We start from the raw sequence: 17952 nt of genomic DNA, 5'->3' as shown, positions 1-17952 counted from the left end.
CGCAGTGTGATCTCTTCCCCGTGACGACCAGTCCTGTGTGATAGGTGCCAGATTGTGTAGCTGAGAGCCAGGTTGTCTCTGCTTGTCAGGAGAATGTGGTGGAGGTGGGAAGGAGGGGGGGGGGGAGATGTGAGGATGATTACAGTACACTGTTCCTCTGATCTGATTCATCACTAACTGTCTCTCCTGCAAAGGGTGAACTTATTATCCCTGTCTCTACTTCCACAGTGGAGCCAGCTGCTCTCCATGCTTCCCAATTAACCCCAGGCACCCGTCAAATGCTCCAATTAAGGCCTCCTCCTCCTCCTCCTCCTCCTCTTCTCTCCTCGTCTTCCTTCTTCTTCTTCTTCCTCCTCACAAATTTATTTGCCTGCATTTTCTGGTCCCAGCTCTGGTTCGGGATGAACTCAGACGTGCAGGGGTGAGCGAGTGTGCCGGCAAGCGCCCGAGCATGTTTGTTTAGGAGCTGTCCTAAGCAATGGTGTTACAGCTCCCAGATTTATTTGAGGTGGGGTTGCAAACAGCTGAAATGAGTAAATACGCCCAGATGTTTGGCTTCCTCACGATCAAGTCAGCAGGCCTGAGGGGGCTGCTTCTCTAATGACAGTCTTGTTCCTCTCTCTTCGTGCCAGGGATTTCCAGGGGGCCATTTTGTGATGGCATGCTTTGGAATTTATGGGAAGTTTTATTTATTTTTTATTTTTTCCGTCCAACACTTAGAAAAAAAATGGCACCTCATTGCAGCAGTGTTGGGATGTTGTCTTGGTGTTTGAGTCCTGTGAATCTTTTTTTTTTTTTTTACACTCAGCTTAGAGTTTCTTTCCAGCCCAAGTCTTTCAAAATCCAAAACATTCAGCTGTGTGCTTTTGATGCATCAGTTTCTGATGAGCAACAGTGTGTGTGTGAAGAAGTGTTGCTGTAGTCGGTGAGTCACAGACACTGCCAATTCCTCTGAGACTGCATATGATTCTGTGTGTGTGTGTGTGTAGTCCACGAGGGATGGGGGGGCTCTGAGGCTGATATGAAAGTGAAGGGAGAGAGTTGTCTCCCGACGCTGCCGTTGGAAGAGCCGTCAGGGAATGAGAAGTGTGCGGGACTCCCTCTGAGCTTCAGCTGTCTTTGATCTCGCACCTCCACTGTGGTTCACTCCACATTCTCACTCTCGACAACACACAGTCTCACCTGCCGCCAGTCCTGCAACACAGACCCACCGACCGGTCACACAGATGAGATTCTTAACTTCTCCGTCTGCACTATTTGGTCAGTTACAGCCCTTCTCTGCTGGTCTGTTTCACTCCACGGTCAAATGACTCCTCAATGCATGTGGGTTTTATTGGCGTTTGTGTGAAGACACATTTTTGGGGTAAACACACCAATAGTTGTCTTTATCTGCCACATTTCTGGCAGCGATGCAGATTCCTGTTTCATCCCAACACAATGCTACACTAACCTAACCATTTGCCATCAGTATTTGTGGTAAAGCTCACTTTTTACAACTTGGGACAGCACTGAGCAAAGCCTGACCTTTTGTAAGCTCCATGATGTCCTGTTTACAGCATGTTGACATTCATGCACAGGTGATGCAGGACAAAAACACTCATTTTAGTTTGAAAGAGGCTTTACACAACTGAGAAAGCAACTGCAAGAAAGAATTGCATAATAATAATAATAGACCATAACCACTGATTTAGGGATGAGCCACTATCAGTATTGGTGTCAGTCTGAGATACGACCCCGGCTCATTAGGGGAGGGGGAAGCAACATAAATAACTAAAAGGTAGTCCAAATTAAATATTATTTTAAAGGTGCCATATGTAAGAATGTGGTCAAAAAAGGTTACTACATTCAAATTCAAAATACCGAAGTCTTTTAGGTTTCTTTTTTCTGACTTAACTGGCAACCCATGGTTGCTCGGCAGCTGAGACTCTACTGACTGCAATTATCTGTAAACGGCGGTAGGTGGCGCCACATGCCAAAACATGATTTCAAAAACATAAACATGATTTGCAGTCTGAAAAATATTTTTTTTAATGCAAATATTTTGGCTGTACTGTTGTTGTTGGTGAGTTCAGTTTGTTATATGAACATTATTCCTGAGTCTCTGTGACTAATTAGAAGGATTTTATAGCCCGTTTTATTACATAATGCACCTTTAATGAGTATTTAACACAATGCCAAATAACATGCTATTCAAAATAAAAGGGTATAGAAAACCAAACCAAAATACAAAAACAGCATCCCCAAGTCTGGCCTGACAAGACAATGGATTTCTAACTAAACAGGCCAAGCAAAAAGGCTAACAACTAGCAACAATCCCCAATACTAAAGTCTGCATCTAAAACAGTTTAAAATATACACCCATAAGATACAACATATGCTAGCTGTTCACATGGAACCACAGTGCCAACTGACTGAGTCTCAAAGGCTGGTATATATACAGGTGTGCTGATGAGGAGATTAAGGAGGATTGGTGACAGCTGAGCAGGAAGTGGGGCAAACCAATCACGGTGGTAGAAGGGGAGGCAGGAAGGCAGGAAGCAGGAGCACCAATAGGGGAGGAGGGAAGGCTACTGATACTGGTCAAAGTGATTTAGAAAAACCCTAAATGTCATTGTAAAGTGTACACAAAACATGACAAAATCACCTTTGGGATTAAGCATTTTGATACTACAAAGGATTATGATCGATAATGTTCATATCGATGGCAGGGATGGCTCGAGATATAATCTTTTATCAAAAATGATTCTCGTCTGTTGTGTTCCTCTCTTGACATGGTGCGCATTCTGGTCACATAATGTTGGTGGAGCACGTCCTTCTGCGCTTAGTGAAGCATTTATGTGATATAGAGAGGATTTTACTGAACTTCTAAAGGAGCTGGAATCAACAAATCTTTGGCATTTTTGACCATTTCATATCCAGACAGTATACACACACAGCCAGGAGTGGGTGACTGAAAGGTCATTATGGTTAAAACAAAAAAACAATGTTCAAATCAGTCAAATCTTATTATCCAAGGTCAAATATTCAAGGCAATTACTGTACGTGTTATATCTCAAAGACATTTACATTATATCAGTTCATTTTTATTGAAGAACATTGAATTGTGATAATTATTGTTATTGAATTATATCCCAGTAACAGGAATTTGACCGAGGTGATGAAAACAGACCCATTTAGTCATGTGCTGTGTGATTCATTGTTGTGTTGGTTGAAGACCTGTACAGGCCCCTCATTAAGTGCATGTTTCTTCTCTAGGTGAAACCCCCCCCCCATTTTTTTTTTTTTTTTACCTCCTGTCTTTCAGTGACTTGTTGAATTAAGGCTGCCGTGCTGATAGAGTGACCTTATTCTAAAGTATTCCTCAGCCCGTCTGATGAAAGACAAGGAGAATGCAAAGATGCAACAGAATAATCTGTTTCTGCATCTGTGGAATGTGTGACCCAGTGTTACCCTTTTGGAACGGTTCCCATCCACACAGGAAGTCTAGCATTAAAGCGATGCTTTTTTTTTTTTTTTTTTTAAACAATTTTCTCCTCACTATTTTCTCCCTCTCTTTCTCTCTGCATTCTTCTGACGGACTGCAGCACATCTCAGGACAGCTTCATTCAACATTCCTTTACATCCCGACTCCTTTGGCCCACCGCTCTTATTTTTTTCCAGTCCTGCTCTGTTTAGGTTCGTCTTTATCATGCAAGAGCCAAACACTGAGACAACTTCATCACATCCAATTTTTAGCCCCCTTTAATTCGGTTTAAATGGCATGGCCGCGAGGGCCAAGACGGGAATTAATAAGAGCCAATAAAGCTCACCACTGGGGCATTGAGGCCAGTCTTTAAGTAAACATTATGACTTCTTGAGGGGGGACTCAGGGGCAGCACTTGATGAATTGTGGCGGGGCTTGGGAAGGGCTAATTTCTCACTTAGCCGTCCTGATGGGGCTGGCTAATAGGCCTTGCTTTGCCTGGCTGATTGTCTGCTGGCTTTATTATTGTGCATTATCGCGCTGCCCCCTGGCTGTTGTTAGCGTTCAGCCCCGGAGACGCCCGGGTCCTGTCATTAATCACATCGCAGCACAGACTCACTCTGCTTCCACACTTATCCCAGTGACACGGAGGAATGAAGCAAAGGGAGGAGACGGAGAAACGAGAGCAGGAGAGCGAGCGCGCGGAAAGCAAGGCTACGTCCGTACCGCTACGTTTTTTAGTTAAAAACTCGCTCCAAGGAATCTGCCTATATATTAAGAGGCGGACGGCATCAACTACTACCACCAGGCTCCCATTGGACGATATCGGCTGTCAATTTATCATTTATTTCCTCTAAATTTGAGCCATAATTTACAAAATTGTTCTAATGAAGAATGCCTTTTCCTTTTGACTATTCAGTATATTTTTACTTCCACATTGGCATCCTCAGGAGAACTCTCTCTCTCTCTCTATATATATATATATACAGTCTAATCTATATCATGTGACCATTCAGGTGCACTGGGCATGTTCTCTACTAAACAACAATGGTAAAAAGTAAAATAGACCAACGAGATAAAACTGAAAGTGAAAGTAAGTGTTTTTTTCTTCACTGCAGCTGATAGTCGAGTCACAAGCTGATAAGAACCAAAGGTCTGCCTTTTCCCCCCCAAACGAAAAAATGAGCCAGCAGTGTTTCATACCCGGAGCAGAACTCCTAGTGTAGATGCAGCCCATAAGTAAGCAGGGGAAAAACAGAAAAGAAGACAACATGAACTTCAAAACCCAAGTGGGCAGCGGAGTTTCGCTCTGACTCCATAACCTGTAGCTGTATAGTCTCTGAAATGCTCCCAGTTTCCTTCAAACAGCGCAGCTCTTTGTCGCACACTTCTGTTTCAGGCACAGAGGATAAGAGAGGAGAGCATATTCTCCAGTCCCCTGGGCTAAGTGTGAAGACCTTCTGTCGAAGCCATACCTGCTGCCACTACACTCACACAGGACCATCTATCTGCTTGATCCTTCCCTGAGTGCACGGGTGAGGTGGTGGTGGAGGAGGAGGAGGAGGAGGCAGAGAGAGATGTGTGTGAGGCTTTCATCAGTACAGGAATTTCTCTCCCTCCACTCATCTCCTCCCTGGGGTTCCCTTTCTTATTTATGTTCTGCACACAGTGTGATCGCACTTGCATACTGAAAGGTGCACAGAGCACCTGGTGCATCTACTCCTGTCCTCACACACACGGTGAGGCTTCAACAATCGCAGCAGTTCCCCTCACTCTCTCCCTGTGCCATGCTCTCACACGCAGGCATTACACGCTCTCAAACAACACAGCGCGCGGCCTAACATGTACTCTTTCGCTGCAAAAAAAAAAACACACACCAAGAAGGATGGTGCTGTCGCGCTCCGGCTGTGGCGTCACGCCGAGCGCCTTTCTAAAGCCTCATATGAAGAATGCCTCCACAAACACAAGACTGTTTTTACTGGAGATGAGAGGCCCTCTGACAGGATACAGACCCCACTCTACTGTGCTTTACACTATGCGCCGTGAGCAGGGGCCACTTGAGTGGAAAACTTAGCTGTAGTGAATGCGGCGGCTGCTGCAGGAAGTCTGTAATCTTACTAATGAAGTGAGGCTGCATCCATCCTACTTTGTTTTCATTTGACAACTGTGTTTTTTAGTGAAAAACAATCCGGAGGCTATATTTTTCGGGGCTCAAAAAACACAGGTGTGATGTGGACTGCAAGAGCAGAATGTTTGCATTTTTTTTTTTGGGAAGTGAAAGCAAAACACATAGATGTAGCATTAGTTATGAGTATGTGGCAGCTGCTGCAACAGTCTGCAGTCTTTCTCATGGATTGAGGCGATATTTATTTTAAAAAATGGTGTTTGCAGATAAAAAAAAAAAAAGTATTTGAGCCAGCAGCTCCTTTCAATTTTTTTAATTTTCAGTGCACGGAAATGCCACGGTAATGTGGACTAGAGCTGCAACTAATGATTATTTTCATTATCAATGTTCTTGAATGTCTTGTTTTGTCCACAAACCAAAATGAGTGGCTTTTTAAAAAAATATTTATTTTACAATATTCACATTTAAGAAGCAGAAAAAACAGAAAACATGTTTATATTATCAATTAATCTACAAATTGATTAATAATTGATTAATTAAAGGTGCATTATGTAATAAATCTAACTGGCAACTGGCCATAAAAAAAAAACAGTACAGCCAAAATATTTGCATTAAAAAAAGATTTTGCAGACTGCAAATCATGTTTATGTTTTGAAATCATGTTTTTGGCATGTGGCGCCACCTACCGCCGTCTACCAATCACTGCAGTGAGTAGAGTCTCAACTGTCGAGCAACCGCGGGTTGCCAGTTACGTAAGAAAACGAAACATAAAAGACCTCTGTATTTTGAATTTGATTGTAGTAACCATTTTTGGCCACATTCTTACATATGGCACCTTTAAATAATTGTTGCTGCCCTAATGTAGGCTGAAGTGCAAATTATCCATTTTCAAATACAAACATAGTCGTGGATGAAGCCCTAACGATACAATATAGCCTCTTTCCCATGAAATTAGTATCTTCTTTGTCTTCTCTTGTCTTTTAATTGAGTGCACAATATTGAGTTCCTTCGTAGTGTTGCAACAACATTTCTGCCAGACAAAGATGAACTTAGCATGCTCTTGTGTGGAGCCAAAGCTCATAACACATTCCCACTTGTGAAAAATCCATTCAAACCCAGGTTCAAACATGTTCTTTGGACGAGTAGGATACAGTATGTGTACTGTAGTGTAGAGTTTCATGGTTTTTGTGGACACTACACAAACAAAGTTAACAATAAAGTCAGGAAGTAGTTGTAATCGTGCTGATTTTCATATATAATTCACAATAAAGAAGTTGTTTTTTTTTTGCTTTCCCTGAATCATCATCGCGTTTTGCTGAAGTAACACGACGTTGCATTGTTTGCTGTGGCCACCAGTAAAAGGCTGATCACGCAGCTTTTCCACCTTTACAGAATCAGTAAAAGTATCCGATCAAACACATTTTTAGCATGAGGAAAAAAAGAGAAAGAATCAAGGAAGTGGGGAAAGTGATACTGTATAACTGGGCCACCGCAGCAATAAAGCTGCCTGCATTATCCATTGTCTCTTGTCTTCACAGCCCACACTTGCCCCGACATGAGTGGCTCTCAACGAATGCAAAGTCAAAAATATATAAATAAACAGACTAATAAGCAGCGGGGGGCTGTGGGGGAGACGATGCACCATTTCCATTGTGGCGCACGCTTTATTTGGCCCTTATCTGCGGCGTAGCGAGAGCAAAAGAGGCATCGTGTAAGCATTACGATTACATCGTGTGGGTTTGTTACCCAGGAATGTAAGATGCACTCAGCTCATTCTGCTGTGAAATACACAGGGTCCCTCACCAGCTTTTCAAAGCATCTTAAGTGGAGAGGTCTGCAGGACCAAGACGCACACGGGGATAATCTTATTAGTGCTGCTGAAAGCTATTGATGGCCTGTGTTTGTGTTTGTCCTTGACAAAAAAAAATACAAACACTCCCCCTCATTTGCACAGGGTTGTTTTGTGTGTGCAGCGCATGCTTATAGAGTTTTTGGGGGGGACAGAGTAAACAATTATGCGGTAGTTCTTGGGTCAGGGTGAAGCCAGGTTATAATGAGTAAAGCTGTAAGGAGCGTTGGCTCTATCAGCACCTCAGATCATTGGGGGGGAAAAAGTTGCATACTTATTTGTTTTCATGCATGTTGCAGAATCAATCTTCGTGGGGGGAAAAAACAATAGGGCCTTCATGTCTTCGTGTCACGTGCTCGGTCGCGTATAAATTAATGCAGTCACTTTACAAAAACCTTGCTCTCGCAGACTGGTAAGAAAACATGGCAACGTTTTTCTTGTAATCTGAAGCGCTTAACCAAAAGGTGAGAAAGCCGAGTACTAAATCAGTTTGTGTGTGTGTGCGTTTACTGGATTTGATATGTATGTATTTAGTGTGTGTGTGTGTGTGTGTGTGTGTGTGTCTGTGTGAGTGAGTGTGTGTGTGGCAGGGTGTGACTAATTCCAGCTAAATGGCCCTTACTATGGAGGGGCTGGTCCCCGTCAGCTGTAGGCCAGACTTAGTGCCATCTGGGCACAGTGTTAAGTTTTGCTCGTGAATGGAAGCCACAGCCACCAAATCCTTAACCCACCCAACCCCCCCCCCCCCCCCACCCTCCCTCCCTTCCTTCTTCCCAGGGCAGTCCATAAGTGCAGCATTGAAGACAGCATAGAAAACCCAAGTATGCGGTTTCCTCTGAGAGTCATTGAGTTTGGGAACTCCTACTCGGGAGGGATTTTTTGAGGCAACGACAGGTCCTCCAACCTCCAGCGAGCAACTTCCACCGTCTCCTTTAGGGGCCTCATCCCTTCAATAACCTTATCCAATGCAAACACATGTATACCGAGGCAGCCAGTGCGTTCGGTTTTTATTGCTCGAATTCTTACTGCTAATCTCGCTGAGGGACTTAGACTCTTCCCCCCTCCCCCTCCTCATCGCCCCTCAGTGTTTTAGTTATTCCAGCTGTGCAGGAGCCCTTAATGTTGTTGGCATAGCTGTGAAATGTGCAAAAACACACAGGAAAACATGTGCAGGCACGCGGGGGAAAAGTGCAACACACACACACATACAGTATCACACTCCACCCTTTCTTCATTCATTTTCTCCCCCTCTTATCCCACTTTTACCCACAATCTCGTCTCCATCTCCCCATCTCTCCCCTCCCCTCTTAACTCGCTGCGCTGCGGTGCGTTTGTGCAGCGTTGATAAGCCTAAGATAGCAGATCTCGGTGGTCGCTGATGTAATGATGATGAATGCTGCGGCGCTGCCAGTCTCCCCCCCTCGAGGGGCCCTCGACACTGAACGGCCGACCCTAATGAAATGAACACAAATACAGTAACTCGTCTGTGGGGGGGGGGGGGGGGGGGGGGGGTCGCTAAATCTAAGAAGACACTTCAAGAGTTTGTATAGAAATGTCCCCCAGTCGCCGTGGAGCTGCAGGTACACACTTTGAGCCGTTTCATTTAGTAAGCTTGTAAAGACACGGACCCTCTAAACAACAAGCGGCAGTGATTTTTGATGCTGTTAGCGGTTGTTTAAGCTCACATGAAGGGGAGGTGGGGGGAAAAAGAATTCTTCTTCTATCAAAGGCAAAAGTTTATTTTGGTGTTACACTTTGATGTGTACAATTTCCACATGACTTTCAACTCGGCGCCTTTGTCGCCAAGGCGTATAATTTATGTTAAATTGATTTGCTTAATGTGCTTATAAATTGAGAATGTTTTTTTTTTTTCTTCTCCTTCTTTCTGCGGAAACAGTCTGAATTGTGGTATTTTAAACCTGTTAAATCGCCTCCCTTTCTGTGTGCAAGGATTAGAGTTGAGCACAAATAGAGATACGCCCTCTTTCGCTCTTCTCTAATTTGGTGTAGGACAGACAATTCATGGTAAAATACATTAATATGAAATTAACATTTATTTTTTCGGTAACAACAGCAACCAGTGCCTGTAATTCCTCCATTTGTGCCAGGCCTTGATGACACACCGCAGGATGCAGGGTCTGTCCTCATACAGACGGTTATGTCTGTCACATTTCAGCGACTGGCTTACTTGTAGATTAGAGATTGTTTTTCTCAGTAGCTTAAACTGATTCAAGAATCGCTGTCTTCAGATTAACGTATTAAAGACAAACGTAGGACAAAACTTTGGGACTTTTTTTTCCCCCCACTTGATGATGTCTTGATGTTCTGTAAACACAGATGCAAGTGTTGTTCGTGTCAGTGGGACACGGGGCGAAAAACGAGCTGCACCAAAGGCGAGAGCAAAGACAGGGACATCTGCAGGACTGGGGTTGTGGGCGTCCAGGTCAGAGGGATTATGGGTGAAAAGGTCCTGCTTTTAATTGCCGCTTTGGAACTGTGGCCTGCCTTGTGGAGCACAAAAGGCCGGTCAGATACGCTTCAGTGGCTTGGACTTGTGAATATTTCTCTGACCGGTGGAATGCCCCGCTTTTCTCCCCACCTCCCTTACAAACCCTCAGTCCTGACCCTCTTATTCACTGCACTGTCAGATGTTTTCTTTTTGCTTAAATCTGACTCACCTGGAAGCGACAAGAAGACTCACACACAAACGTACATGACGCATGTTTCCGTGCACAGTTAAGCCAAGCTATGGACTACACTATTTACTACAACTCTCCTTGTCCCTGTATACAAACAGCAGTGGGGGAAATGATTTATTGAATGAAGTGTGCCTTTGTTACGCTAGTTAGTGGTGCGCCCCCTATCACCTTGTAAGTATCTTCTGACTTCTTACTATCCGTTAAAGGTGCCATATGTAAGAATGTGGCCAAAAACGGTTACTACATTCAAATTCAAAATACCGAGGTGTTTTTTTTATTTTCGTTTTCTGACGTAACTGGCAACCCGCGGTTGCTCGGCAGCTGAGACTCTACTGACTGCAATGATTGGTAGACGGCGGTAGGTGGCGCCACATGCCCAAACATGATTTCAAAACATAAACATGATTTGCAGTCTGCAAAATATTTTTTTTAATGCAAATATTTTTTTCTGTAGTGTTGTTGTTGGTGAGTTCAGTTTGTTATATGAACATTATTCCTGAGTCTCTGTGACATATTATGAGGATTTTATGTCCAGTTGCTTTACATTTATTACATAATGCACCTTTAACTTCAAAATATAGAATGTTTTTTAAAACTGTTCTCCTTCAGACTTAAAAATGCCACCATCTTCTTCTATGTACCTGCTTCTTATGATAGGTTATTTTGGACAACTTGGACACTGAAATTTGCATTGCTGCCAAAAATGAAAAAAGACAATGAAGATATTAGTGTATTCACCCAGGTTTTTGCGTTCCCACCAATGCCGATCGGTGCCAAAGCCAATAAAAACAAACCGTGTGCTTTGACGTGGGAGTGAGTGGCGATTAAACACATTCCCACTGGTCAAAAATCTGTGAAAACCCAGGTGTTAACAGGTTTTCAACAAATGGGAATGGTGTATTAGCAGCTGTTCAACAGTAATTGTAAAGTAGGTCCTCCTCTCTTGGTGCTATTTTCCACCAACTCTGCTTTAGCCCAGGTTTAGTCATTGGAATGATGTAATGGCAGTTTTCAAACATAGAGACTAAAAAGTTTCCTCTGATCATTTCAGTTCCGTGGAGTAAGTAGAAGTAAAAGTCAAAGTAAAGGTGCCTGCGATCAGATGCGATCAGAGAAACTGACAAATAATATGCGCATGCAGACATTCACTTGCAGCACATGCTCTATCAATTAACTTGCTTGTAGCGCAAAGACCCCCAGAAATGAAAGCATCTCCTCTATCAAATGCACACAGCAGTGATTTGAGATGATATCTGTGCAAGTAGGACAAAAACGTCTTTGGTTATGGATGACGGCTACACATGTATGCATGTGGGAGTGATTAGAGGACAAGCTCTTGTTTAATTCTGTTTTGATTGGTAGGGGAGTAATTGCATTGTTTTTTTTCCCCCCTTTTCTTTTTTTTTTTTTTTCATAAACCAGCAATTGCTTACAGATGTTGTTGCCAGGTCAGAATGGATGACAGACTCTGGTTTTTCAGGGGGTTGGGAAAAAAACAAACAAAGCACACAGTGTTTGTCTGAAGTTTACCCCTCACCACTTCCCCCTTGCCTTCCCCCTCCTTGGGGAGATGGTAAAAATCTGCCTGCTCCTCCACCTCCCCACCACTTTTCTCTCGCAGTTCCAGCAGCATGCCTCTGTTTGCGTTACGCGTTGTTTGTGGCCTTTGTATCCATGAATGTTTACAGGGTGGAGGACAATTAAGTAGGACAGGTCGGGAATTAGCTGGTCTTTATTGGAAGGAAAATGTCACTCAGACTAAATATTTCCAGAAATCATCCATGAATTATGGCGTCTAAGTAAAGGCCCCCGTATTGGACCATACGAAGCTGTCCTGTACTTTGTGTAAATGGTCGGTTGTGGCGTATCACCGTGTAGCCTCCATAATCAGACACCTCCATGACCTAGATAGAGTACAGTTTGTAGACGGCCTCTGAGGTGCTGAACTGAGCAGCATGTCTGCTAGACTGTTGGCTGAACCCCTTCTAAACCCACAGACAGTATTAACTTGAACCACCTTTATTCTTTGAAAGAAAAATTGCCCGACACCATGATATTCCCAAAAGGGCCTTCAAACAATCCCTGTTTTTTTTTTTTTTTCAGGCCTGTGAACGTTTCTCGCTCTGTGGTATCCCCTTAAGGTTTTTTCTTTCTCTCTGGAAGGACTGCTACTGCAGGATTATCAGTATATCCAGCGTATTGTCAAATATATAATACAAAGCCACAGTGTCCTGCTTTATAGAGTTGTTTTTAAGTCAGGAGTTTAAGCGCGACGCCGTTGAAATAACCTATATTTTGGTCGGTTGGACGGGATAACAGCCTATACTCACAAGCAGATCACAGCCCAGCAGGTATGAGTTAAAATAAATCAGGGTGAGCTGGTGGATCGACCCCAGGTCTGCTCTGGGCATCCTGGAAAGACAGGATTGGATCTGAAGTTTTCCTGACAAGGTTCCCTGTGTTGAAGTCTTGTCTCGAGGCGGGTCTATTGATGAAATGTTTAACGTATAGCAGATCAAGCGCTAGAAGCAAATAAACTTAATAATCCGCATTTATTTTGATGTTATACATGGAAAGTTGTTGTGAGAGAGTGGTGCGCTGATTCATCTTCGTCTCTCTTTTCCTCCAGTTATCGTGTCTCCATGAGGTGTTAAGGAATGAGCGATCGCCATGGAAAACCAGTCGCAGGCCAGTTCCGCAGCTGAGAAGAAGAAGAGAGTGGAGACCATCGTGGCGACCAAGGGCTCATCGCTGCGTCATGACATCAGCGAGAAAGCAGTGGCCTCCAGCACCACCTCAAACGGTATGCATCGCCTCTAAAGCCACACTAAATATTGGTGGGTAAATCCAGGTATTTTTAACCTGGGTGCAAAACGCCAAAGAAGATTATTATTGCTAGTGCTCGGTCTGAACTGTGGTGTTTTTTTTTGTCACGCCTGTGCCACCGAGTTAGGGTTAGAGGACAAAGAAAAAACACAATAAAGCTCAGTGACACTCTCTTTTTCTTTGGTCATTTCAGCTAGTGAGGCACGAAAAAATGAAGTGAGAAAAAGAATAGAAGAATTTGCATAGCTGCCAAAAAAGAAGCAGACGAAGACGGTATGAGCGTGTTCACGCGGGTCTTGTGTTCCCATATATGCCGTCAGTGTCCATCGCAGAGTCATATGACTCGGGAGTGAATTCCACATTCTCACTGGTGAGAAACCCGTTTAAACCCTGGTGTAAATGTTTTTTGTTTTTTTTTACTCGGGGGAATTGAATAAAACTGTACACTCAACCGCCATGTTTAATTGGTTTTTTGGAACACGACCAGTTTTTAGGGTGGGAGGGGGTTTGGATCATTCCATTTGACAGCTTACCACCTAAGTAATAGCAACACAGAGTCCAAAACCATGGGCGATGACAACACAGCTGCTATTTAGGTATGTTATTTTCTGCACTTTATAACCTTTTTTCATAATGTGGGTATCTACAGTGGTTAAGATTGGCTTCGACCATCAAGAATCTGATTATGTTCTCGAATATTCTTTGATGTTTTCCAGGCCTCTCTGAGTTTGAGACGGTTTGGCGTCGTCCACTCTGAGATACTGCTTTAAGATGAAACTGTCCGGCTCTCAAAAGAGCCTGATTTAAAAACCTGGACAGTCAAATATTTGTTGCCGATGACTGTTTACTTTATTCCCTATTCTCATGCTTCACATCCAGCGCTCACTGGTAGCAGGACTTTGGCATGTTTACATAGCAATGTCTTCAACACATGCTATTAAAAGTGGCGTGGAGCTTACAGTTCATTAGGCCTGTCGCCATTCACCCTTTCATTCTCAGTCCTGCAGGAATGAGGAATATTAGAAGCCAGTCTTTTTTTTTTTTTTTGGACTGGAAGCCTCGGAGCATCAAGCTTAAGTCATAACAAAACCAGAGTTGAGATCACCACAGCATAAGCTGCAGCTGTGCTCATTAGCAGTGAGAGGATTTTGGAAAGGTTTTGTGGATAGAGTGTTGGCTCCCGTAGTTGGAGCTGGTGGCCTGATAGAGAGTTTTCCGTCAACTCGCCCCCCCCCTCGACTCCGCTGTTGTCAAATACGATCACCACAAGTGTGAACAAGAGACAAACAGCCCGGGGAAGGGTAAATAAGCTGCTGTGACTGGGTCCCCATATGGGAGTTATCACAGGAAGTGGGTAAGGTAATGCATCCTGAAGCATCTTAGGAACACTCACTCTTAGTCATTCCCAGATGGCCAGCGTTGTTTTTAGTTATTAAAAAGGCAATGAGGAAAAAAATGTTTTCTGTAGATAAAGCATGGGTGTAATTTGGCTCCATGATTGTGGATTTTTGTCTTTCTAATGTGCTGGTAATTAACAGGGCGAGATTTGTCTTTCAAAACCTCGCATAGGAGTCTGCTGATGCGGATTCGGCCACGTCGGAAAAAAAACGTGCCACAGCTTTAAGGAGTGTTGCGCTCCCTAAAATACAGTAGACTCGTAATTCACTTGACGATGTGGAGGGACAATACTTCGATGCGTCGAAAAGGTACCCTTTAGATCCCGCTCTGCCTTTTTGGAATCACAAGATAGCTTACACATTCTTTTGTGTGGTTATAATTACAGCGCATTCCCAAGTCGCCCCCAGAACTCATAACCTCTTATCAGGTGTAACCCTACACTCACCTCAACTTTAACCCCCGTAGAACCTTGCCCTGCTGCCTCGGCGCAAACAAAAGGTAATTGTGAGCAGCTGTGGAACCCTAGTGGCGAAATATTTTCCCCCCGTCAAGCAGAGTAGCCGCCCGCCCCCCGATCTCAGCACAGGCAAATCCCGTTGTGTGACCAGCCACAGTGTGCTAAGTTGGAAAAGTTCAGAATAATGTGAGGAGCAAGTGGAGGGGACATGGAGGATGACTTCCAAACAAATATTGAGCCGAGTAGCGGGTCACAGTCTGCAAATTAGCTCTAAAATGTCCTACTTCATCGCATTAAAGGGATATTAATCAAGTCAACGCTTTGCTCCATCAGCACGCTCTTCTCTCTTCCCCAATATGTAAGTTTTGTCCAAGTTGAGCAGCAACAGAGTAATTATCGAGTCCTGGAAGAGTGCTCCCACATGCTTGGCTAAATGGTGGCTTCATCCTGTGTGCCATTCATGTCTGTGCCCCCTCCTCTTGCACTGACAGCTCAAAAGGGCCGACTGTGCCACAACAATGCTGTGTTTGGTGCTCTTTAGGAGGTTTTTTTTTTTTGGTGAGGGGGGAGTTGTGCTCCTCTCCCACCCTCATCATTCGACAGGCAGGTGGACCACAAAGTCCTCTGATTCCTTTGTTGGGTCCTGGGCTAAAGAAAAAAAAAAAAAAAGATGTCCATGCTCCTTGGCTGAAGAAATCCTGTCGTCATGGGATAATTTGCTAATAAAAAAGAGAGAGAAAAAACAGGGCGGGGTATGAAGGTTTGAACAGGGGGAGACGTTTCTGATTGGCTGGACCTTTAGGATCGGGGTGCTGCTGATTTGAGGAAAAGGAGGGTGTTAGTGTAAGTAATAGGATGAGACTTGAAAAGTGGATGCAACTCGGAGAATTGTCAAGGAAATGGTGTTTGAACATAACAGAGTCCCTGTGAGGCAGTTCATGGAGTGAATGAGATGACACCTGTTTGTCGTTGTGCTTAAAAGGGCAAGAGCAAGGGTCGACCGACACAAAAAAAGTGAAGACTCTTTAAGGGCAACAAATGTTAGGCTTCAGTGTATGTCAACCGGAGAAATCCCAAAGCAAATGGAGAGTGTGGATAAAGTGTTAGAAAAAAACAGAACACTTCATTGCTTCTTTTCGGATGGTAAGAGGAGGAAGAATGATTCAGAGAGAGGGGGGGGGGGGGGGTGAGATAGAGCAAGAGTGAGAGGCCACCTTCTTTTTAGGCAGCCATTTAAATGATCAACAGTAAATAGAGGGGAATGTCATCTGACAGAAATAAAGTTCCCGTTAACAGCGGGGATGGAAAGTAATTTACAGATACGCTGTCCCCGCCATCTTTGTGCCTCCCAGATAAGGTTTCATTTCAGAAACGGATAGGAGACATTTTCACTTACGGGCCCCCATTCTGGGACACCTGTGATAACAGCTTGTGGACCCCTAATTGAAAATGGGTTTCAAAATGGATTTTCACTTTTCTTCCTCCCTCGTCTACCCCCTCCATCCCCTCCCTCCCTTATGACTAACCCCCCCCCGCCTCCCCTTCACCTCCGTCAACACCCAGCTCCATCCCTTGTTTCCTTGGCGTTCCCTTGTCATTGGCAGAAGGAGGCATTAATGGAAAGACATGGAGGGAGAAGGGAGAGGAGAAGGAAGGGAGGGAGGGAGGGAGGCAGAGTGGGGAAATGGAGCATTGGGAACGGATCATCCCTCAGCTCGTGTCACAGCTATGACAGCCGCGTGATCCGTCTTATTAATGAAATCATTGATCACTTGATGGGGCTCATAATCAACTGTTTCTGCACTGTGTTCTGCCCACTCTCCTCCTCCTCCATCCTCATGCTGCCACCTCTGCTTTTTCACTTAAGCCTCTTTCACGCTGAAATTAGCTGGGATTTGTTAACCTGGGTGAACCCGCTAAAGAAAGACGAAATAAAATAACATATAAATATTTCTAGTTGTAAAACGTTAATTCATTGCTAATGGCCTATGGATGAATATAATGGAATTTGCATTATTGCAAAAAAAAATGAAACAGATGAAGAAGAAATTGGCTTTCTGTTCAGAACTGAAACTCATAAAAATGTGCATACATTGCAGTCATTTTAGCAGGAAGTAAATGACAACTAAACACATTCATACTGTTCAAAAAAAACATTTATATCTGGGATTAAACTGTTTTTTTTTGAAAGGGACATTAATACGTTTCCTGTTGAACACCCAGAAAAAGCCTAATAAATGTAGACTAATGTTTGAGCATAAGGAGATCTGTTGGAAGAATGCACAACATAGTGATTTTTGATTTTTCAGAAAAGCTCCGGTTTTGTATCATAACCGCCAAAAGGTGATGTATGCCATCTGTATTTGTGCAGTATGTATTTCATGGGGGCCAGAGGAGGAAGTCGGGGCCCCTCTGTGTTGCCCTACTCTGGGCTCTCCCCGTGGTGGCTAATGAGAGAGGACTGATGGAGGGATAAGGGACCTCATGGGAGCTCTGGCTGGCCCACAGGTCAAACAGCACAATGGAGGAGGCGTTATAGAGCCTGACACACAACCCCACACAGGAAAAACTGGCCTTTAGTGTCAAAGGACCTCTGTATGGTACATAAATAATACATTAAAATACAACTTATCCAATAAAAAGAATTACACTGAAGAAAATAATGTATCCCAAAAGTATGACTTCACAGAGGTATCATAGACCTAAATTCTTGAGATTTACTTAATTTGACCAGAGCCGTGTCAGGTTTTGAATCACCCCGCAACCTGGCACCAATTGGATGTCTGCTCACATGTGCTGTGCTTTATCGTCTATTTTCCTCTAAACGGGAACATAATTCACACAAGTGACATGATTTTCTATTGAAGAAGACCTGAAACTAGCGATTTGGACCATTAGCCCAGTAAATGTTGTAAATCAAGAGAGAAGTAGGCTTGTTTTCCAATAGACTTCTATTGAAACCTCCACTTCCATTCAGAGTTCTTTTTGCAACCGGGCAGAGTTGCTTCCTGGTGTATTACTGATACTTCCGCAGCACTTCCAAAGCTTCAAAACCAGAAGACTACATCCATGGAAGTTATAAAATACAAGATATAAATGTAGGATCTGTTGCCATCCGTCACTCTTGATCCATGT

General features: G+C 43.7%; 1 protein-coding gene across 1 annotated transcript in view; it reads left to right on the top strand.

The window, feature by feature from the left end:
* The window catches only part of gli3 (GLI family zinc finger 3), a gene marked incomplete at its 3' end in the record, with an annotated part of 105896 nt that overhangs the window by 9329 nt on the left and 78615 nt on the right, over positions 1 to 17952 (top strand). Inside the window, exon 2 of the mRNA XM_083901314.1 lies at positions 12766 to 12939. Within this exon, the coding sequence (XP_083757440.1) occupies positions 12807 to 12939 (133 nt within the window). The 5' untranslated portion in view covers positions 12766 to 12806. The remainder of the gene's footprint in view (positions 1 to 12765; positions 12940 to 17952) is intronic.

This window comes from Microchirus variegatus (genome assembly GCF_963457635.1).
Source record: "Microchirus variegatus genome assembly, chromosome: 15".
Taxonomy (NCBI): domain Eukaryota; kingdom Metazoa; phylum Chordata; class Actinopteri; order Pleuronectiformes; family Soleidae; genus Microchirus; species Microchirus variegatus.
The sequence above is the reverse complement of the archived record's forward strand: the minus strand, read 5'-3'. Positions and strand labels throughout refer to the sequence as shown.